This window comes from Tenrec ecaudatus, chromosome 6, assembly GCF_050624435.1.
Source record: "Tenrec ecaudatus isolate mTenEca1 chromosome 6, mTenEca1.hap1, whole genome shotgun sequence".
Taxonomy (NCBI): Eukaryota; Metazoa; Chordata; class Mammalia; order Afrosoricida; family Tenrecidae; genus Tenrec; species Tenrec ecaudatus.
The window spans coordinates 5,085,588-5,108,115 of record NC_134535.1 but is presented as its reverse complement, the minus strand read 5'-3'; the positions used below and the strand labels follow the sequence as shown (position 1 = coordinate 5,108,115).

At 54.2% G+C, this 22,528-nt stretch overlaps 1 protein-coding gene across 2 annotated transcripts in view; it reads left to right on the top strand.

Moving 5' to 3' along the window:
* The window catches only part of FBLN1 (fibulin 1), a 97,007-nt gene that overhangs the window by 35,650 nt on the left and 38,829 nt on the right, over positions 1-22,528 (top strand). The window contains exons 13-15 of one of the 2 annotated variants that reach the window (XM_075553504.1): positions 50-181; positions 2,394-2,517; positions 11,811-12,279. In XM_075553504.1, the coding sequence (XP_075409619.1) occupies positions 50-181; positions 2,394-2,517; positions 11,811-12,165 (611 nt within the window). In that variant the 3' untranslated portion in view covers positions 12,166-12,279. Of the gene's footprint in view, positions 1-49; positions 182-2,393; positions 2,518-11,810; positions 12,280-22,528 lie in introns of those variants that run through there. The other variant, XM_075553503.1, reaches the window with a different exon arrangement.

Below are 22,528 nucleotides of genomic sequence, written 5' to 3'. Positions count from 1 at the left end.
CATGCTGGTTGCCCAGCTGTGGGATGACAAGTGGATCTTCCTGTTCCAGACATCGACGAGTGTGCCCTGCCCACTGGGGGCCACATCTGCTCCTACCGCTGCATCAACATCCCCGGAAGCTTCCAGTGCAGCTGCCCCTCGTCCGGCTACAGGCTGGCCTCCAATGGCCGCAACTGCCAAGGTGAGTTTGAGGGCCGCCGGGGCTCCACTGGGGTGCTAGGTACAAACTGCCCCGGGAGCCACTCAGACTAAGGGGCATTGGGAGATAGGGGTTTTGTGTCCTGCCCCCATCTGGCTCTCACATACCTGCCTCTTCACCAGCTGACCTCTGCTGCCTCCTGGAAGCCAGGGTGGGCAGACAGCTCTTGGGATGTGGCCCTGTCTTCCTGGGCCTCCTGCCTCCCCATTCAGCTCTTAATGTGGGCCCAGGGCTAAGTGAGGAATGTCAAGCCCCAGATGGGGGGGCCCGCTATCCTGAGGGCCCACCACATAGTTTCAACACCCCATAGGGTATGAGAACATTAAGCTCAAAGCCTGTGTTTGTGGACAGTAACAGCTGTGAGGGCCTGGCCTGGCCGCCCCCCACCCTGCTCCCACAAGGGCTAGCTGAGAGGGGCCTGGAACGTCTGACCTGTGTTTGGTGCCTGCTTCTGAGGGGCACTTTGGCCTCCTGTGCCTTTTCACTGAGACATAAAAAAACGGAAGGTTCCAGAACCATCCTGATTCACTGTCCCTGAAACACAGTCAGTCACAGGGGTTGGAGTCACCCAGTCTGTCCCTCATGAACCCCCTACGTGGATCCTGAGTTCTGCTTCTGTGGGTCCTCGAGAGGGGGCTGTGGTCAAGGGTAGGCAGGGGCTTGTGTAGACCTTCGATCGGTTTGCTGCGTTCGCCTCTCCTGGTCCTGATCAGGCCTCCTCCCCCTGGCCTCAGGTCTGCGTCCTCTCAGACTCGGCAGGAAGATATCCCCTTGATTTAGGGCATGTTCTTTGTAGCTTCTCTTACCTGGGTATTCCCTGGACCCCACGTCTGCTGCCCCCGGATGTGTGTGAGAGGAGGGATGACTCCTATCCTATCATGCCCTTGATGGTCTGGCCTGAACTGGCATCCCCTCCTACAGACACTGAGTGACTCACTGCCGTTGATTCTGCTCACGGCGACCCCGGTGCATAGGACAGGGTAGAACTGCCTCTGGTTTCCGAGGCCATAGCTTTATGGGAGCAGAAAGATCCATCTTTCTCCTGGTTGATAGCGAGGAGGCACTTCAAGAGGCTCGTGGAGTGTGTTAGTCTGGGTTGGCTAGAAAAACAAATCCAGAGACCTCCCATGTCAAAGAGTAATTAAGAAACAGCCCAGTCCAGATCAAGTCCAGAGTCCGATATTAGCCCATATGTCTGATACTAGTCTGTAATTTCCTCTTCAGACTCATGTAACATGCAATGATGCGGAATGCAGGAAGATCACAGGCCAGTGGGTAGAAAGGTGGTCTTGTGGATCCAGTGGCAGTGGAAGCATCTCAACACTCCTCCAGCTTTCTGAGTGTCTCATATGCAAGAAAGAGAAGGCAGAGTGGGTCTGGTCTCCAGTGAGCTGTTTATCGCCATTGTGCCTCCAAATGAGGTCATCAAGCTGCGACCTGATGGACAGGCTAGACTCCACCCCTTCTCAAGTTGACAGGAGATGGTGTCACTGCCATTGGGGAAATGCCATTATCATTCCATCACATTTTCCGCAAACTTTCTGAAGGCCCCTTTGGGCCTCCATTCACTCCCCTGTAATTTGGGGCGAGCCCTGACAGGTCAGATGCCGGCGTGAGGAAGTGAAGGAGGGGCTGGTCGTTTGGGGCTGCACCGGGCGCCAGCCTGTCTGGCTGTGCCACTTATGACATGGGTGCCCTTAGGCAGGTGTCCTAGCGTCTCCCGAAGGTGTCAGTAGACCACTGGCCTCAGGAATTGTGAGGACGGCGTGGGTCAGTCAAGGAATGTGAATACGAAGTCCGTGTTGTTGGGGCCTTCGGGTGGGTTCCTGCACCCAGACACAGAGACACCCCCTGCCCCCGGGCACGGATCCAAACAAACACCACAGGGCCTGGTCCCGCACACTCCATCCTCACAGTTATGTTGGAGCCCGTTGTTGCAGGCCCCGTGTCCGTCCATCTCGTCAAGGCCCTTCCTCTCCTTCGCTGCCCCTCTACTTTACCAAGCGTGACGTCCTTCCCCAGGGGCCGGTCTATCCTCTCCTGACTGTACGTCCAGGTGACATCCCATCAACATGAATGCCCTTGAACCAAAGGGCTGGCCAGGGCAGAGCAGTTCCTGAAGGTCCTGCTTGGTGGGAGGTCGGGCTGCCTGTGTCTGGAAGCTTCCTGAGCCCCGGCCTCTGCTTGTTTGCAGATGTTGACGAGTGCGTGACCGGCATCCACAACTGCTCGGTCAACGAGACCTGCTTCAACATCCAGGGCGGCTTCCGCTGCCTCTCCTTCACCTGCCCCCCGAATTACCGCCGCTCCGCAGACACGTAAGTCCCTCGGTCTCGGGCCTGATGCTCTGTGGTGCCTTTCTGGGGCCCAGGCCCCAGCCCCCTCTGAGGTCTCCGCATTGGAAGATCAGTGCTTCTAGTCTCAGACCCCTCAGGCCGGCGAGGTTGTGCCTTTGAATGAGGTCAGCGGGCTCACCCCTGGGCAGCCCCCTTTCCTCCCCAGTGAGACCAGAGAGAGGCCAGAGTGGGGGCCATCTCCCCAGCTGAGCCAGAAGTGGTGGCGCCCTCCCTGTTGGACAGCCACGAGCTGCGGACCCACGTGACCTGTCAGGGTGGTATTCTCGAGGGACCCAGCCTGGCCACTCCCTCGCTCTCTCACCTCCTACCGTGTGGCTTGTGTCTCTGTATGCCTACTCTCCCCAGCCTCATAGTGCCCTATGGGGGTGCCCCGAGCTCCTTCCTCAGGGGAGCCTGCAGGCCTGGCCCTTACCACGGCACTCTGCCCCTAGAAGACCCCAGCCAGTCTCAGATGGCCGCCGTGGTTTTAAACACAGCTCCAGGGCTGACCTGCTTCAGGAGCGTGCCTTGTGACCCCACTGACCCAGCACGGAAAGTTCCCCCAGTGATGCAGAGGGAGCATGTAGCGAGGTGTCATGTGTCCAAGGTCTCCAGTGTGTGTCGTCTCTCATTAGACTCTCAGTGGCTCTGTTACCTGCTAAAGTCTGTCCAAGCCTGACGGGGAGCCAGGCTGGCCCTCCCCGAGGTGCCCCTGCTCAGCAGAGGGTGACTGCCCGGGCTCGGCCTGGCTTCCAGTGCTCAGATGTCTCTGGTCTCCCCTGAAACCTGTGTCTTCTGTTGAACTCTAGAGGTGTTGGCTGCTGGCTACACCCTCCTCCCCAACGAGCCTGCATGTTCCTCTGGCAACAGCTCTGTCTGGTCAAAAAGCACCCCCACACACACACCCGGCTTCCTACCTGGCCTGACTGTGCCCGGGTCTGCTGCAGGCAGCATACCAAGCAGCCCGTGGTCACACAGTTCCCAGTGGGCAGTGATGGGGGTGCGGAGTCACTGAGAGGCCTTCTGGCCTTTGGTCACAGGCGCTAGCTTGTTCGCTCCCTGACCTTTGGTGGCTCGGGGCCCTGGGTCTCTGGAGGATGGGTTACTGTGTCTGATTTGGAACTTAGATGCGCCCGGAGACCCACGCAGGAGGCGGAGGCCCTGGTGCTGTGTCTGTACCCACCTCCTCCCAAGTCCGAGGCAGCAGAACCAGCTCTGCCCACACTGCCTCCTGCCTCCTGGTGCCATGGGGGCCTTCTCTCTCTCTCTCTCTCTCTCTCTCTCTCTCTCTCTCTCTCTCTCTCTCTCTCTCTCTCTCTCTCTCTCTCTCTCTCTCACACACACACACACACACACACACACACACACACACACACATACACACTGCTGAGAAAGCATTTGCTTGTTTGGGATGAGCTCACCAAATGCCTACTGTGTGCATGCCCCCACCCCTGGCTCGGAGTGCAACAGGTAGTTACCGGGGAGTTAGTTCTAGAATGCTCAGTTGGGGGGCGCTGGAAGTGAGGTGTGGGTAGGGTGGAAGGACTGGCCTGGGGTGTGGACCCAGGGGATTAATGGGGAAGAAAAGGTCCCAGCAGTGAGGAGGCTGGAGCAGGCAGGAAGGGGAGGGGAGCGGGGGGGGGTGTGTGGACACAGGACAGTGATAGGGGAGGAGGGGGGTTGGGGACAAACCTGGGCGCTGCATTTCTGCCCGGTAGGTGGCCCGTAAGTGTCAGGTGGCTGCGTGCCCCCATGCTGCAGTTTCATCAGACTTCTTAGCCACGCAAAGCGGGGATTCTGATAAGGGCAAGGTAGAAGTTGGGCACAGTCCCTGGTCCAAGCCGTGTCCTCCCAGAGCAGGTGGACGGCTCTGAGTCCTAGCCGTCATGAGAGTCATTCCAGAGTGTCCCCTTGCCGTCTGGCAGTGTCTTTGTTCAGAGAAGCCCTTGAGCTGCTAACTAACTGCAAGGTCAGCAGTGGGAAACTGCCACCTGCTCATCGGGAGAAAGATAGGCGTTCTGCCCCACAGGAAACCCACAGGGCAGTTCTACCCTGACCTACAGGGTCGCGGGGAGCCAGATGACCAGAAAGCAGTGGTTTGGGCTATGAACGCCTGCTCACAGGTGCCACCCAGTGGCCAGCGGTGAGCAGAGACTGGGGAAGTGGGCTGGAGCCAGAGACGGGGTGAGGTTCTGACTGCAAACACTGGGGCTTGCCCTGGTGTTCTGGAAAGGTCCGTTGTGTTCTGGGAAGGGAGGCTTTGGGTATGTCAGTCAGTCAGTCAGTCAGTCGGCTGGCGTCCCCTCGTGTTTGTGTCACTGCTCAGTGTTTTCTTAGTAAGGGCCCTGGTTCCTGACCTGGGGGAGGAGCGGCCCTCCAACCTCCCTGTGAGTGAAGGTTCCTGTGGGGCCCCTCTCTGCTGTGTGTCCCCGAAGCTCACCCCAGATCCAACAAGCCAGTCTTGGGCTGTGAAGGGTCATGACTGGCACCTGATCCCTGAGGCCATGCTGGGATGCTTTTTTTAATGGCTCCCTCGTTCCCTGGGGCCAGGCCTTGGGTGGTGCCCTGGCCCCTCTGGGTCCCATTCTACCAGATACACCTGGTTTGGAAAGTCCTGAGGATTAGAGGTTTCAGAGTCTCCTGAAAAGGAATAACAAAGGCCTCGGCCCTGCCGCCGGTCCCGACATGTGATGACCCCATGTGGTACATATGGAACTGCTCCACGTGGGATTCCAGTGGCTGTGAGCGTTACAGAACCCGTGGCCAGGCCTTTCCTTCCTAGTCTGTCTCAGTGCGTCAGCTCCACGGAGACCTGTCCAGTACCCGAGCCACGCACGAGCCTCCACTTTCAGACAGCTGGTGGCTGCACCACGTGCCTTCGCCGGGAATGGATCCCAGGTCTCTCCCGTGGAAGGCAAGAAGTCTTTTATTTGAAATCATTTTATTGGGGGCTCTTACAGCTCTTATCACAATCCATCATCCATCCATTGTGTCAAGCACATTTGTACATATGTTGCCATCATTCTCAAAACATTTTCTTTCTACTTGAACCCTTGGTATCAGCTCATTTTTCCCCCTTCCAAATAAACTGTTCATAATTTATAAATTATTATTATTTTTTCATGTCTTAGACTGTCCACTGTCTCCCTTCACACACTTTTCTGTTGCCCATCCCCCTGGGATGGGGTTATAGGTAGATCCTTGTGATTGGTTTCCCCTTTCTCCGTCCCCCCCACCTGGTAATACTTCTCTCATTATCAGTCCTGAGGGGTTTATCTGTCCTGGATTCCCTGTGTTTCCAACTCTTATTTGGTCTAGCTGGATTTGTAAGGTAGAATTGGGATCATGATAGTGGTGGGGGGAAGCATTAAAGAACTAGAGGAAGTTTGTATGTTTCATCGGTGCTACACTGCACCCTGACTGGCTCGTCTCTTCCTTGTGATAGAAGCAAGCAGTCTTTTCATGGAACCGCTGCTGGCCCCAAACACTATGTGACCCCCATCTTGCTGTGAGTTCTAACTCACAGCGAGCAGAGGGGTTTCCTTGTAATTTTTTTTCATTGTGATTTGGGTGAAGGATCTATAGGGAACACACTGTTTTTCCATCCAGTGGTTCCTTCCTTGGCTCTCATCTCTCCAGAAGGCAGGTTGTCTGGCCTTTCTTCCGTGGGACCATCGGGTGGGCTGGAACCGCCGGCCTTTATGGTAGTCGAGTGCAAACCGTGTGTACCACCCGGGGGGCCTGGATGGAGGTGGTGCCTCTCTACTGGGAGAGACAGGTGCAGGGGCGAGGAGAGGACGATGAGGGGACATGATGTTCACATACAGGGGTTTCGGGGTCCCTCTGGTAGCAGTGCTCTCATTTCTTGACTCGTGTCATGAGGCAGGGAGCAGTCTGAAGCTTAGCATCCGGGCAGAAGAAGCCGGCCTGGGCCTGGACCCCTCAGTCTGATGGTCCCCAGGGGTTGACTCAGCTGAGGGGGACTGCTCCAGGCTAGGAGTCACTGACAAGTGACAGGGAGGGGGACCAGCCAGCCCTAACCAGAGGGGCTTGACATTTTTATGTGACATCCCCTTGGCCTCTCTGAGGACCATGGGGGGAGCCGACAGGGTGGGGGTTCCAGCTCAGTTCTACTCGCCACCCCAAGGGGTGCCGTGAGTCGCGATCTGCCGATGGCCCTGGTTTGATGTCGCCTTTGCTTTGTCCTCTGAGGGTCTTCGAGGAGACTGTCCTTTCCCGATCTTGGAACGAGGTTTCAAAACCAGAAAGAGCTGTGTTTGGGAGGACAGCGCCCATCAGCTCTGTGGTGGCACCAGGAGGTCACAGGACACACTGGCTCAGGGAGCCCAGACAGGAAGGAGTTAGAGTCTCTGTCTGTTTCTTTCCTGCCCCCTCTGCCTCCCTCCTCATCTGCACCCCCATCTCCTCCATCCTAGGCTTCCCTGTGTGAGTCTCTCCTGGGCCTGCAGGTTCTCCTCCTCCTCCCTGTCTGGGTCAGCTGCGCCAGGCCCAGCCTCCCCAATGCAGCAAGCCCCCTAGGACCTGACCACGTGACTCCCTCCCACCCTCAGAGGGGTCTCCTCCGCTACCAAGGCCCACCGTGGGATAGACGCATCCTCTCGATCGGCAGAACCTTGACCATTTCCTCCCCTAGGGGGATGACTTTAGCCTGAGGGTGGACAGACAGACAGGGTTGGGCGCTTGGCGTCCCCTCTGCTTTGGCCAGTCTCTGAGGCTGGTTTCCAGAATGACAAGAGCAGCGGACTCAGAGATGCCCAGCAGAGAGAAATATAGATGGCCAGCCGGTGTGGCCAAGATGGCGGGTGCGTTTGGTTGAGGACACGCCTGGAAGGTGTGGTTGTTTGTCGCTGGTTCTGCCCGTGACTGTGTGTTCATGGGACTTGGGTGTCCTGATTGAGGGTGTGGAGCTGAGCCATCAGGGCACGGCTATTGTTGAGTGTGCAGCTCAGTCTAACAGGCGCCGAATGCAGAGCCCAGGGTGCATGCCCTCTGGCGTCTGGGTGACGGGGTGCTGGTGCCCAGCCTGTGAACTAGATTCGACGAGACAACCCGTCCCATCCTGACTGAGATGGACCAAGGGGTATGTGCTGTGTCCCTCTGTCAGGCAGCTGGTCTCATGCAGTAGTTAAGCTCTGAAGTGCTGTCAATTCTGGAATGTTCTAATAAAGTGGGCATGGAGCAGGAGAGACTTGAAGAGCCACAATGGTTAAGGCCGGTGGCTCGGACCCACCAGTCGTTCTGAGGAAGAAAGGCCTGGAGATCTCCTTCCACCAAGATGAATCCCCGAGCCCCACCCCCAAAGTCACAACAACTCCCCGTGAGCCTGTATGGCTTTACTGATGGAGCAGCGGCCCGGCGGTGAGCAGCCCGATGCTGAATGCAAAGTGTCACCGGGCTCTTAAAGATAATGACCTTGGAAGATCCCCGGGGGGGGGGGGCAGTTCTCCCTTGTCACGTGGGTCACTCTGAGTCAGCATTGACTTGGTGGCACCCAGGCCCCCACGACAGGAGGGCATCCCGGAACTCGAGAGGCAGAGGGGTCGCGCATCGTGGGCCAGTGGTCTGCTAGGAGTCAGATGGCCCTAAGACCCTGAGTCAGCCTCAGGGAGGCTTGGGGAGCTCCCGGGAATGACCAGGGTCTGGTTCCTGGGGAGGGTGTGCCGCTCTGGCATGTGGCGGCCCTGGGAGCGGGGCTGAGCAGTGCACACACCCCGTGCTTTTCACGTTCTCCGCCGGCCGGGTTAAGGCTTTCATAGGGCGCCTCGAAAGTCGTCCTTGGATGGGGTGCAGATCTCAGGGGGAAGTAGCACAGCCCTCCCCCCTCCCCCTGTGGAGAACTGGGGGCGTGTACTGTGCACTTGAGTGTGTGTCTGTGGGATGAGGTTTGGTGTGTGAATTTAGCATGTATGGGGATGTGGGTGGGTGTGAGATGCGTGTGTGTAGTGTATGTGTGTGTAGTATGATGAGGGCTCATGTATGTGATGTTTGCTTATGTGTGTGAACAAAGTGTGTGTGGGTGTGTGTGACATGTAAGTATAGTATGAGTGGCGTAGTGGATTAAGCTTTGGGCTGTTAACCGTAATATCAGCAGTTCAAAATCATCAGCCGCTCCTCGGGAGAAAGATGAGGCTTTCTGCTCCCATAAAGAATGTGTTAATCTTGGTCAACTAGAGAGGCAAATTCATGGACACTCAAGTGTGTATGAGAAAGAGCTTAATATGAGTGAATATAAAAGAGTAATTGAACATTGAGAAAACATCCCAGTCCAGATCAAGTCCAGAAATCCTATATTAGCCCACATGCCCGATACCAGTCTATAAAATTCTCTTCAGACTCACGCAACACATGCAATGATGCCAAATGCAGGAAGATCACAGGCCAGTGGGCGGGAAGTCTTGTGGATCCAGGTACGGTGGAAGCATCTCAGCACTGGCGTGGGTCTCCACGTGGCTCCTCCAGCTCCAGGGCTCTGGCGCTATCAGTGAAGCTCCATGTGGCTTGTCCGCAGGAGCGTGTAGTGGAGAGTGAGCATGTGTCTGGCCTCCAGTGGGCTAGTTATCTCCCTCTGCCCCTCCCAAATGAGGTCTTCAAGCTGTGAGCTGATTGACAGACTAGACTCCACCCCTTCGCCAGTTGACAGGAGATGATGTCACTGCCACAAAGAGTCACAGTCACAGAAACTCACAGGGGCAGTTCCACCCTGTCCTGTAGGGGTCACTGTGGGTCAGTCTGCTCCATGGCCGTGAGTTTAACTTTGACTTTGGAGTGTGAGTGGTGTGTTCGCTTCAAGTATGTGGTATGTGTGTATGTCGTGTGGTGTGTGTATGTGTAGTAAATGATGTGTGTAGTAAATACAGTGGTTCATGTATGTGCAGTGCACGGTGTGTGCGCTGTGTATATGTGGTGTGTGTAGTGTGTGTGAAATGTGTAGTGATGTGTATCTGGTGTATGGAGTGTGTGTATGCGATGTGTGTGGTATGCGTGTCTAGTGGGTGTGGTGTGTAGAGTGTGTATGTGTGATCTGTGTGTGCATATGTGGTATGTATATAGAGGGTATTAGTTTGGTGTGTGTAAATGGGTGCTGTGTATAGTGTGTGTGAGCTTTGTGTACACATGTAATGTGTGTGTGTATGATGGGTTTGGGGTGTGTGTGTGCTTATAAAGGCTTTCAGTTAGGGCAGGCTGACTCTGGAACCCAGTGGTGGCCACTGCCTTGTTCTAGGATGAGGGAAATGACCGAGTCGAAGGAGACCCCAGACTTGGCAGCTGGTGCTGGAGCCCAGGAGAAACTCCGCTGCGGGGGAACAGCCCCCTCCCTGAGCCCTCTCTGCACGTGGGGCACACCTATTTCGCTGGGGCCAGGGTAGTTCTCAGGGCATCTCCCCTGGGCCCTTCCCAGTGCTCTGACCTGCACAGGCTCCCTCCCAGGGCCTTTTGTCCGAGCGCTCCGAATGGCGAGTGACTGGGCGAAGGATAAGATTTTTATTCTAAGTTCTGACACACAGCCTGGAACTGCCATGTCAAAGACCCCACTCTGATGAAGGCCAGGTGTAAAGTAAGACCGAGAGACTCAGCACAGGCAAGGGGCCCACGCTGAAAGGGACCCGTGGCAGGGTGGCGAGGTCGGGCACAGAGGGTGGGTGCTCCAGGCGGCAGACCTGGTGGAGATGGTGAATGCTGGGGGGTGGGCTCTGCCAGCTCTGGGAGGCTCCCCCCTGGCCTCTGCTTCCCACGGCCAGCTTCAGAGTGGCGGGCCAGGGACTCCTGAGGCACAGGCAGGACCTGTCCCCCGCCTGTCACAGGGATTTGGAAGCTCCCACTGTCCTGCGACAGGGAGTCAGAATCTGTCTCCTATCTTGTCACGGGGAATTGGAACCTGCCCCTGCCTCGTCACAGGAAGTCCTGTCCCGGGAAGTTAGAGCTGCCTCCTGTTCTGTCACAGGACGTGGGAATCTGCTTCCGCTTTGTCCTAGGAAGATAGTCCCGCCCTCATCCCGACACAGGAAGTTGGAAGCTGTCCTGTCTGCCGCAGGAAATGAGAACTCATGATCGCTGGTCGTGTTGTTAGGTGCCCATAGCAACCCCATGCCCACCAGAATGGACCCCACCCCCACCAGTCCTGCGCCATCCTCACAATCGTTCCCACGCCTGAGCCCATTGGGGCAGCCGCTGTGTCTGTCCATCTCTCCAGGGCCTTCCTCCCTGTGGGTCCTCACTGCTGGTCTCCTCTGAGAAGATGAAGTCTCCCCAGACTTGGCTGTCCCCTGTCACGGGGTGTGAGGATCCGTCTCCTTTTACATGAAGTCACAATCTGTGTCCATCCTGTCACAGGCAGTTAGCCTGCTTCCTTCTGGTCTCAGGAAGTGGGACCCTGTCTCTGTCTTGGCACGGGAAGTGAAACTTGCTCATCATTGCTGTCCAAGGATAATCGTACCTTGCTTACTCCGCTGTTGGAAGTTGGAGTCTATGTCCACCTCTGTCACAGAAGGTGGGAATCTGTCCCCGTCTTGTCACGGGAAATTACCATCACAGGCTCCGTCTGTCAGGCAGATAGCAGTGGTCCCTGTCACCATTCTCGGCCCTGTGGCCATACAGGGGGTGCTGGCCCTGGGTCCCGAGGCTTCGTGGCATTGTGGGAGCTGGGGGCAGGGATCCACCCAAACACAACCCTCCCTCCCTCAGTAAGGCCGCTCACCTCTCTGGGCCTCCGCTTCCTCATCGGAGAGAATGGGGCTCGGCACACCCTCTTAGCTCGGTTGTAGCAGGTGTTCAGGAGAATGCACGATGAGGAGCCAAGCCCTCCACATCTGGGGGACAGCCTGCTGGCTCGGGTGGAGACACTTTTCGCCTTATTTACCGAGACTCACGCACTGTCTATGACCCTGTCCACCATCGGGCAAGAGGCCAGGGTCCTGGACGACACTCAGAGGGCAGCAAATGCCCAGAAGTGTGTCCCTGGGTGGGGGCTCGGCCGGTGAGATGGGGGACACAACCTTTGTCCCCCGCCCCCCGGCCTCCCCGAGGGTGTTGGAAGCGGGTCATCCCTGAGTCCAAGGCTGAGGTCCCACAGCACCTCCCCCAGGTGAGTGAGGGGTGTTCCTCCCACCTACCTGATGACCTCAAGGGGCAGCTGGAGGCCTGTGCAGGCCCCCCGAGCCCACCCCCACCCCACCCCCGCTTCTCCTGCCTCGTAGCCCTCTCGCTTGCTGAATGCGCCCTAACGCACCTCTTGTCTCTGCCCCCCTTTCTTGCAGCCGCTGTGAGCGCTTGCCTTGCCCTGAGCCTCAAGAGTGTCCCAAGCTGCCTCTGAGAATAACCTACTACTACCTCTCTTTCCCCACCAACATCCAAGTGCCCGCCGTGGTCTTCCGCATGGGCCCCTCCAGCTCCGTCCCCGGGGACAGCGTGCAGCTGGCCATCACCAGCGGCAACGAGGAGGGCTTTTTCACCACCCAGAAGGTGAACCACCACAGTGGCGTGGTGGCCCTCACCAAGCCGGTCCCCGAGCCCCGGGACTTGCTCCTGACCATCAAGATGGACCTGTCCCGCCACGGCACCGTCAGCTCCTTTGTGGCCAAGCTGTTCATCTTTGTCTCCGCTGAGCTCTGAGCGCTTGCTTGGGGCCGTGGCCCCTGGTCGCTTTCCCCACCCCCCCACCTTGCCCCCCAACACTCTCCCTGGATCTGAATAAAGTGTAGCAGGCCACGTGGCCTGCGTGCTTCACTGCCTGGCTTCTGTTGCGGGAGGGTGTGGGTTCGTGCGCGCTTCTCTCTCCGAGACGAGCCGGCCCAGCTGGTGCAACTGGGCATGCACAAGGCGTGGCCAGCGCGTGGGTCTCATAAGGTGACCCCAATGCTCAGTGGTCCTTGTCCTGGGCACTCCCTGGATTTCGGGTCAGAGCAGGCTGAGGCCCACGGAACGGGTCCCTTCGATAGGGTCTCTGGGCCTTCTTTCCAGTCTCTGCCTCTCCACTTGTTGACCCAGGGGACCGAGGTGGTGGCCTCGCTCAGCCCCTCCCCCTCGCCAACAGATGGGGGAACGGAGGCCCAGAGAAAGGAAAGGGCTGGTCCAAGGTCATTGGTCTCGAACCCAGGGTTTCTTCTGGCCCCTGCTTGGTGCCTACCAATTTCTTGCTGTGCTGTCTGGAAGCACCCCCACTGACCACTGTACAGTCAATTCTCACTCTTGCCACCCTCATAGGTCAGAGTAGAACTGCCCACTCCTTGCCCTCCACCCCACCCCCCGCCGGGATCTTCACGGCTGTAAATCTTTCCGGACGGAGTATGTGACCACGCCAGAATGGCTGTGTCCCGCGGGGAACTCAGACTCTTGAAAAAGAAGCTCCGGTTTGTGGTGGGAAAAGGCTGCCGCTACGTCACGGCCTCTTGGACACAGTTCTGGCCCCGAGGAGGCCGGTGGTCTCCATGGAGGGGCTCGGCCCCAGGCCAGAGGAGGCCGGGCCAGCAGAGGAGTGAGGTGTCTGGGTACCCTGCATTGTCCCCCACTGCTTGCTTGGAGGGCATCTCCAGAAGTGGTCTGCTCACAGTCACACGGCTGGCATCTGACCCCCATTTGCTGACCAAGCACTGCTTATACCTTTGTTGCAAGCCTGCCAGCGTGGGCCTTCCCCACTGCCACTGCCTCCCAGCATGCTGTGCCCACGCCCACACCCCATCATTCCCTAGGGCCCTCGCTCAGCTCTGTAGCCCGAGGGATCCTTTCTAAACACATGTCACACTGTGGCACCTCCCTCCCTTCAGATCCAATCCAGACTGCCTCAGAACACTTCCTCAGAACGCCTCCCAGGCCCAACTTGATGGAACTTGGCCGCCCTTCAGCTCTTGGCTGCCCCAGGCCCCTGTGCGCCCCAATTTGGGAAGACCTCGGCTCCAGGAAGGCTCCCTGGGCCCTCTGGGTGATTTTACTCTGATTCTCCTATCATCTTCCCTTCAAGGCCCTGCTGATCTGTGGCTCGCTGTTGTCCCCCTCCCCCATCCTGCAGGCCACAAGAAGGTGAGGTCTTGCTTGCTACGGGGGTCTCCAGCACACAATAGGTGTTCTGCCGGTGTCTGGTGAGGAGATGGGGGGCCTTGACACTAACCTTGGCTCTTGTGTGCCTAGTGTGTTCCTAGCACCGATGGCCTTTTCAAAGCAGAAATGTGAAGCGGGCGGGGCAGGACATGGCAGTGGATCGAGGACTGCGTTCTACAGGCCTTCTTGGAAAGGCACTTAACGGGGGCCCTGCACTGTCTTGTGGTCAGGGAGAGGCGCTCTGTGGCTGGTGCCTATGGCCAGGCGACAGTTACCCTCCACGGAGCACACACACATGTCCTAACCATGTCCTCCAGGCCTCTTCCCGGTGACCTCTGGTCAGAATCAACTTCCGGCTCCTCCTCTTCCAGGGCTGAAGCCAGAGGGTGGATTACAGCCTCTCTGGAGCCCATACAGGGGGCTGTGCCACTAGCAGGGGAAGGCCCCTCCTGAGCTGGCCTCTGCCAGCCTTTTCACGGACCCCTTCTGTGTCCCAGGTCTCCAGCTCCACTGCCTGTGGGAGTGAGAGGGGTTGCCCGCCTGTCACTGAATGGCCTTCTGCCAGCTCCTGTTCTCCCTGGAGACTGCTCCAAGGTCTGCGCTTCCGTGAGCCCTGCCCCCCGGCCCACTCCTGCAAAGCACCCACCTTGTGGGTGTGTTGATGGGCGGGGATGGGGCGACCCAGCAGGAGCATCCTGCCTTTCCATCAGGGAGACATGGGTTGACGTCTCCGGCCAATGCGTCATGGCAGCTTCTGTGTTGCTATTGATACTGAGCAGGTGTGAGCAAGCAGCCGAGCTTCAGACAGATGGCCCAGAAAGAAAGACCTGGTCATTTCTAAAAAGACCTGGTCATTTCTAAGAGCCCGGTGACTGACAGTGGCCTGATGCCAACTGACCACAGGGCTGGCACAGGAGTGAGCAGGGTTTCCTTCTGTGGTCATGGGTTGCTGTGATGTGGGGGGGTCAGACAAGATTGACTGGTCTGGTTCTCAACCTGTGGGTCGCGACCCCTTTGGGGGTCAAATAACACTTTCACAGGGGTCGCCCAATTCATCACGGTAGCAAAACGACAGTGATGAAGTAGCAAGGAAAATAATGTTCTGGTTGCGGGGGGTCACCGCAACACGAGGAACTGTATTATAGGGTCTTGGCATTAGGAAGGTTGTGAACCACTGGTCTTATCATTCTTGACAGCAGCTAATGAAATTTAGGGTTGTCACGTGTTTGCTGTCCCCGCTGGGTGGGGCTTTTTGAAGACAGGGTTTGTGTCTGGTGAACCTCGGCAATCTTGGCCACTTGAGGACGATCAGCCTGTGGGTGGAGTTCAGGGAACCTGTGAGGGAACCTGGGTGGATGGGTGTGCAGATGTGTGGACGAGAGAATGTTTGGGTGATGGAGGTTGAATGGATGGATGGACAGAGGATGTGGATGATGGATGGATGGATGGATGGATGGATGGATGGATGGATGGATGGATGGACAGATGGCTGGCTGGATGAGTGGTTGAATGGCTGGGTTGGTGGATGGATGGATGAATGGGAGCATTTCCAAGACTTTGTAAATAGCATCTTTTCTCTGAGGACAGCAGGGATTCCAGCCCTGCGTTCAGTCAGCCCTTCCTCCTGGTCAGATCATTCAGGCCAGAAGAAGCACTCCTTTCACTCATGTCCATAGGAATATTAAGAGGAGAAACAGACAAATAATCCGCCGAGGCTTCCCAGGAGGCCCCTGGCCGACATTCCTACCATGAACCTACTCAGCTCTGCCTGAGCTTTTCTGGACATGTTGAAGTCCCCACCTCTTAGGTGGCCTCCATTCTAAGGCATCCCTGCGTGTGTGTTCCCGTGGGAACACGGGGGAGGCTGGCACCGCCATGCCCTGAATGCCCTGTGTCTGCCCGCAGGCCTGGGAGGCTGCCCAGCAGGGGCCCTCCATCGTGTGGCTGAGAAAGAACAGGAGCCCCCGGAGCCCTTGCTCTCCCGAGTGTGCGGACTCTGGCTGAGTCCCTTTCCTTTCAGAGCTCCGTGAGGGGGCCTCCTCCCTGGGAGATGACATGAGAAAACACACGAGCAGTGTCTTAGAAAGCCGGAGCCGCTGCCTTCGAGTCGAGTCTGACTCACAGCGACCCTGGGACAGACAGGGTAGACCTGCCTCTGTGTGTCTCCCAGTCTTTCTCCTGCGCATCCTGTCAGTAACCACCCAGCGTTGGTCTAGCCCTTCCCTGGCCTGCACTCGTGTTTACTTTCCATCTTGTGGTCAGGTGACAGTTCCTTCTTGTGGCCAGGCGACAGTGGGAGGGAGGACCTAGGGGAGGGAGAGCGTGCAATGCAGGGGCCGGGGAGGGGGCTTCCAAAAGTTCATGGAAAACTCCTGTTATCTTTCCATTCCATTTGCCCACACACTTTTTGAAGTCTCTTGTCTCTTTTCTGCTCTACGTCGCCCTACAAACGGTTGCTGGGCATCAGGTGGACCCGACTCTAGGAGACCCCACCTGTGTAGCGTGGAACTGCACGACAGGGTCTCCGAACTGGGACCTTTCAGAAGCAGATCTCCAGGCCTGTCAGCTGAGGCACCTCTGCGTGGGTTTCAACTATGTTGTCTCGTGGGCAAGTGTTTAACCATCGGTGGCACCCAGGAGCACGGGCCAGGGGGCTTGGATGTGCCCAAGGTCATTGGTATATGGCTCTGCCATTGCTCTGACTGCTAGCTAGGCCTGTGCTCCTCTGGCTGTATCGTTCTGATGAATCAAACTCCCCAGGGGAAAGGACAATCGTCATCAGTATCATGACAATACTGATAGCAATAATAACAGGTATGACAGCTAACAGTGAAGGAGTGCTTGTCAGGCCCAGGGTGTGTCCTAAGCATTAACTCATTCATCCCAAACGCCCTTGGGGCAAGTACTCTGATGAATCCCATTTCATTACGACACGGAGACACAGTGTTAGTAAATCTCTCAAGGCTCCACAGCTGGTGTCTAATGGGATCGGGATTCACAGCAGGCAGCCTGGCTCTGGGGTCCATGTGCTACCTTATGCCTCAACTGCTGTTAGGAGAACGGAATTCCTGAGATCCGTTCCTGCCAGACAGATTGATACTCTTGCTTCATCTTAGCAATGACCGCCAGGCTCCGTTCTAGAACCCCCTAGTCCAATCAGGGCATTTTGCGAACTGAAGAAGGAGGCGAGCTAGGTTGGTTCAGAGCTGTAAAGACTGAGTGGATTGAGGGAACCGGTGCTCAAGAGATCAATGGCATATGACATTGGGCAAATCCGAGAGAAAAGACCTTCAGAATCTTAAAGGACAACATTGCCACTTTGAGAAGAACGTTGAGGAAGGGTGCCTGACCTAAAAGCCATGGCATTTTCAATCCCCTCACACGTATGTGAAAGCTGGACCCTGAATAAGGAAGAACAGAGAGGACTGGACACGGGTAAATTATGGTGCTGGCGAAGAATGTCGACTACATCACGGACAATCAGAAGGAGGAAAAACACCTGTCCTGGAAGAGGTATAGCTAGAAATATACGTAGACATAAGGATGGTGAGATGTCCTCTTGCTTACTCTGATTTGGAAGGACCAGTCCCTGGGGAAGGACACCATGTTTGATAAAGTAAAGGGTCAGCGACAAGGGGGAAGACCTCCGTGAGGACTGGCGTAGTGGGCTCCAGCGTGTCTGCTACGAAGAGAGATGGACAGGGACACGCCACACATCATTCTGTTATCCACAGGGTTGCCAGATGTGTGAGCCAACTTGGCGGCATGTAGCAATAGAAATAACAGCTTACAAAATGTCTAGCCCAGAGTCTGGGAAGGTACAGGCATAGCTTTTGAAGCTTTTGGATCCTAGCCCCAGTACAGTTAGATAAGAAAGTAGAAAAATGCAGGGAAAACATTTGGATCTAAATGAGATGCCAAGGTGTCTTCCTGAACTCCCAAATACTATTTGTACTGACCTTGGTTGCAGGAGAAGGCAGTAGGAAGCAATGGAGTGTGCAATGGTCCTGGGATCAGAGAAAATCAAAATAACCGATAGGAAATCATTAGAAAGTTCAGCGAACCAATGTGAGGCTAGCAGCTGAAACTGGGAGGCATTTTGCTCACTCAGTGATCCGTGTGTAGCAGGTATACACTGTGGGGATTGAAGGGACTAGCAGACTAGCCTCCAGGAAATTCTGAGGCTGCGCCAGCGATCAGGACTTCACACTTGAGGTAGAGAGAGCTGGAAATGGAATAAAAAATTGAGTAGAAATGAGACAATGGAGAAGACGGTAAAGGGGGAAAATATCAGAAAACTGGAGTTCTTGGATGGCGCAGACAATTAGCACACTGGCTGCTAACTGAAAGGTGGGGAGTTTGAGTTCGCTCAGAGGCCGCTTGGAAGAAAGGCTAAGAAATCTACTTCCAAAAGGCCATCCACTGAACACCTATGGAGCACAGCTCTCCTCTGACACACACGGAGGTGTCAGGAGTCAGAATCCACTCCCAGCAGCTGGTTTGTCAGAAACCCAGCTGCCCCATATAGATTCTCTGTGAGGTCAGAACAACGCCCTTCGGAAGTTTCAGGAAAATCGATTTCACATAAACATGATCAACCGTAAAGTATCAGGGTGTGATTCCAGACAAATTATTAGAAGAGAAAAATTCAGAAGCAGAATGACATCCCTGTGGGTAATAACACGCATGCCTACAGACTAGGTCGAACGGCAACTTCTCTTTCAAAACAAACTAAAAGTGTTACGAAAATGATCAAAACATGGGGGGGGGGGAGGGGGGATGCCAGTCAGGATGAAACAAGGAAAAGGAAATGGTGTGATAGAACTCAGGAAGTAACAATCCTAGAAAACGCAATTCCAAAAATAGACATTAAACTTGAAGGCCCACAAAGCGAGTCTACACACAAGAAAAATAGAACTTGGAAAGAAGAAACACTTGTTTAAATGACAAAAGAGATGAGGAGACCTGAAGAGGAAATGACAGATATTGAAGATAACCAAGATCCAACATGCATTAAGAAACCCAGAAGGGAGAAAAAAATATACTAAAAATGATAACTCAAGGAAACTTTCCAGAAATTAAAAAAAAAATAATTCCACATACCAGATAAGATTAAAGGATCCCTGGAGATACAGTGGTTAAGGCATTCAGAAGTTGACGGGAAGATCAGCCATACCAGAGCATGGGGAGAAGATGGGCAGCCTGCTTCTGTAAAAGTTTGTAGCCTTGACAATCTGATGGGGCTGTTCTCAACTATCCTGTAAGCCCATTGCCACTGAGTGGATTCAGACTCAGAGAGAGTCTTTATAGGGTTTTCAAAGTTGTAAATTAAGGGAGGGGTGAACTGGCTGGTGGGTTTGAACCACTGACCTTGCAGTTGGCAGTCCAATTCCTCCCTGGCAGCGCCACCAGGCAGGACTCCTTTCATATTCCCTTTTGAATTGTTATAAGTCAGAGTCAACTTGACAGTAGTAGGTTTTTCATTTTGTTTTTGGATTTGGCAACGCCAACCCATCACAAGCAATCCCAAACATGTTTTGGTAAAATTGTTGGACTAAAAAGAAAAGGGAAAAAACCCTCTGGGCAGCTAGGCAAAAACAGCAAGTAAGTTAGGAGGAGAAAACACCAGAGCTTTTGACAGCATCAATTTATGCCAGAGTGATGGATTTAACATGGATGATATGGGCCACGATCTTTTATACCCAGCAAAATGGGCTTCCATGGACCAAACTATTACCACCCTGCAAAAAAAAGCCTGTGGGCATTTAATGTGTAAGACTATAGCTAAATGAGTGCTATCAGGGAGAGAGTGCATGGTCTGAGTCATTATATGCTGAAATCACGAAGACATAGTACGTCTATTTAAGAACTGTGGGTAGAACTGAGAGAATTTGCCCTAAATAACTTCATTAGTCTCAGTAATGAAAGCAGAGTTCCTTCTGTGGTGCCTGGCATTGCTATGTGTGGGAATTAACCCACTGGCACCTGACAATCACAATTGTGTTAATAGTAGTAACTTAGGCATTGATATCATGTGTGCAGTAGGGGATAAACTAAGTAATTATGGGATCTTCTATCATTCCTGCATCCTTTGGAACTAGGATTTTTCTTGTAGAACAGTGGTTTTCAACCTTCCTAATGCTGCCACCCTTTAATACAGTTCCTCATGTTGTGGAGATCCCCCCCAACCATAAAATAATTTTTGTTGCTACTTCATCACTGTAATTTTGCTACTGTGATGAATCAGGTAACCCCTGTGAAAGGGTCGTTTGACCCTCAAAGGGGTCGCAACCCACAGGTTGAGAACCACTGCTGTAAAAGAAAAGAGATCCCTTTGTAATATATTAGAGATTCAACAACAACAAAAGAAAATCCAGTGGTCTTTGTTTTGAATTGGAAATATCAGTGTGAATTTATGATTTATTTTACATTTTTAAATGTCCGTTGGAAAGGGCTAGAAATAATAACCAACCCAGTAGCACTAAGCATCCCTCGTGTCTAGATTATGGCTTTGAAACATAGTTTTCTACTAACACACCCACAAAACACACAAATAATCCCACCTTGGGGAAATGAATGATTCCAGGTTTGGAACAATGAGTACTACCTTGTGGGCCTCAGGGCTCAAGAACATCGTTTTGGGGACCACCACCATCTATTGGCACTACATAGTTCACAAAGATAATGCCCTACATTACCCTTTGGTGAGTAGTGGCTGGGGTATTAAAAGTTTGTGAGCATCTATCGGCCTTTCCTCTTCTGGAGCAGTAAAGACTGATGGCAATTAAGAGACATTTGGAAACATTTGTCCAATGGGTTGATGAACCATCAGTCTCCACAACCCTGAGATCAGGAGAACTAGATGGTGCCCCACTATCACCACCACCTGCTCTGAAAACGATCTCATTGAAAGGTCCTGGATGGAGTGGAGGTACATATGGGACAAAATTCAAAATCAGATAAAAGAAACGAGGATCAGTGGTTGGGTAGAGACTGGTGGAACCCCCAAGACTAAGGTCCTGAGTTACTCTTCAGGCCTGGAGCTCACCTCACCCGCATGGCTCAATTTTCAGCCAAACAGATGCGTCTAGATAGAAGGGAAACAGCAATGCTAGTGAGGGCCTTCACCTGAGCATTATCAACCATGTAAGATCAACCACTTCAGCCTTTACCTAAGGACAAAGTTCAGAGGGTTAAGGGAAAAAGGAATGGAAACGGGGGAAATCAATGAAAATTTAAGATGAGGTGGCAATGACTTGTCCTACCTGGGAGCAAGGACATGATCGAATGACGAAAACTTATGTCAATAGGTGCAAACTTGAATTTTCCACTGGCCCAAGATGAGGACATTTGAGCTTCCGTAAATGATAACAATTGTAATAGTTGAAGCCCTCATATAATAAATGGAAAAGATATAAGGACAGGATCAGACTCCTGTCATTTTGCAATTTCAGTTGAATCATTGGATTGAAGTTCTAGCATCAATAGCTCCAAAGCCAAACCAAACTCACTCAGTGCTGACTCACAGCTTCCCCTCAACCCCTGTGAGTTTCTGAGACTGTAAATGTTTACGATAGTAGAAAGCCCAGTCTTTCTCCCGAGTTGCTGTTGGTGGTTTCGAACTGCCGACCCTGAGGATCGCAGCCCATCGCGTAAGAAACCCAGACATGTGTCTCCTGATAGAGCATACATTGCCATCTACCATCTTGCCAAGGGGACAGAAGGAGCCCCGGTGGTCGGGGTAGCTATACACCAGGCTGCTAACCACCGAAGGGACAGAGCCTGGGTCTGGTCAGGCTTCTGGAGCCAGCTCCCGAGGATGGGGACATGCTGAATTGTACCATGAGCATGCATTGACAAAATCTAGACTTCGGGAGACTCCACAGGACAAACTCTTGAGATGCTTTAGCACGTACGTTGTTTGGCAGAATAAAGAATAGAGAGGATCTTGTTGCTAGGTGCCATCGAGTAGGGTCCAGCCCACAGCGACCTTATGTACAGCAGAACGAAGCACGGCCCGGGCCTGCACCACCCTCACCACGGGCCCTGTGCCGGAGCCCACTGTTGCAGCCATGGTGTCCGTCCATCTCCTTCAGGGCCTTCCTCTTTCTTGCTGCCCCTCCACTTTACCAGACGTGATGTCCTTCTCCAGGGACTGGTCTCTCTGGGCAATATGCCCAAAGTAGAAGACGGAGTCTGGCCATTCTTGCCGCTAAGGAGCACTCTGGCCGTACTTCTTTCAAGCCAGATCAGTCTGTCCTTTGAGTAGTCCACGGTACTTTCAATATAATGGGAAACTTAAAGATTTTTTTTTAAAAAAAGACTTTAAAAGAGAGCCAAAGTAACTGAATGGGCAGGTCCAAGGATTCTGTCTAGAGATGCAACCTTATGTGATAAAACTCTAAAGACGTCCAAGGACACAATTGCTGTGGAGGTCACGGTAGGGCCAACTATGGGGACAAAGGAGCGGGTTGAGGCTGGTCTGCAGCTCATGGAGAGGTGTCGAGGTGTCTGAGAAAGTTTTTGTGACCCAGGTGGGGATTCTACAGGTGACCTGCAACAGGAAGAGCCAGAAATCAACACGCCGGCCTGCTTTTTCCTGCTCTTCCAACCTTCCCGCTTGTGACGGGGTGCCACACCTTCTTGCTTACTTCTGTCTCCAAAAACCACACTCATTGCCATCGAGTCGGTGCCGACTCACAGCGACCTTACGGGACGCGGTAGAACTGCCCCCAGGGGTTTCTGAGACTGGAACTCTCTAAGGGTAACTAGAAAGTCCCGTCTTTCTCATTTGGAGTGGCTAGTGGTTTCAACTCCTGGCCTTGCAGGTTGCAGCACCACCATGGTTCCTGGTGGGGATATCTTTGCGTTGTCCTTCTCGGACAGATTCCCGCCTGCCCCAGGCGCTCCCTTCCGCAGGCTTTCCACTCTGCCTCCGTTC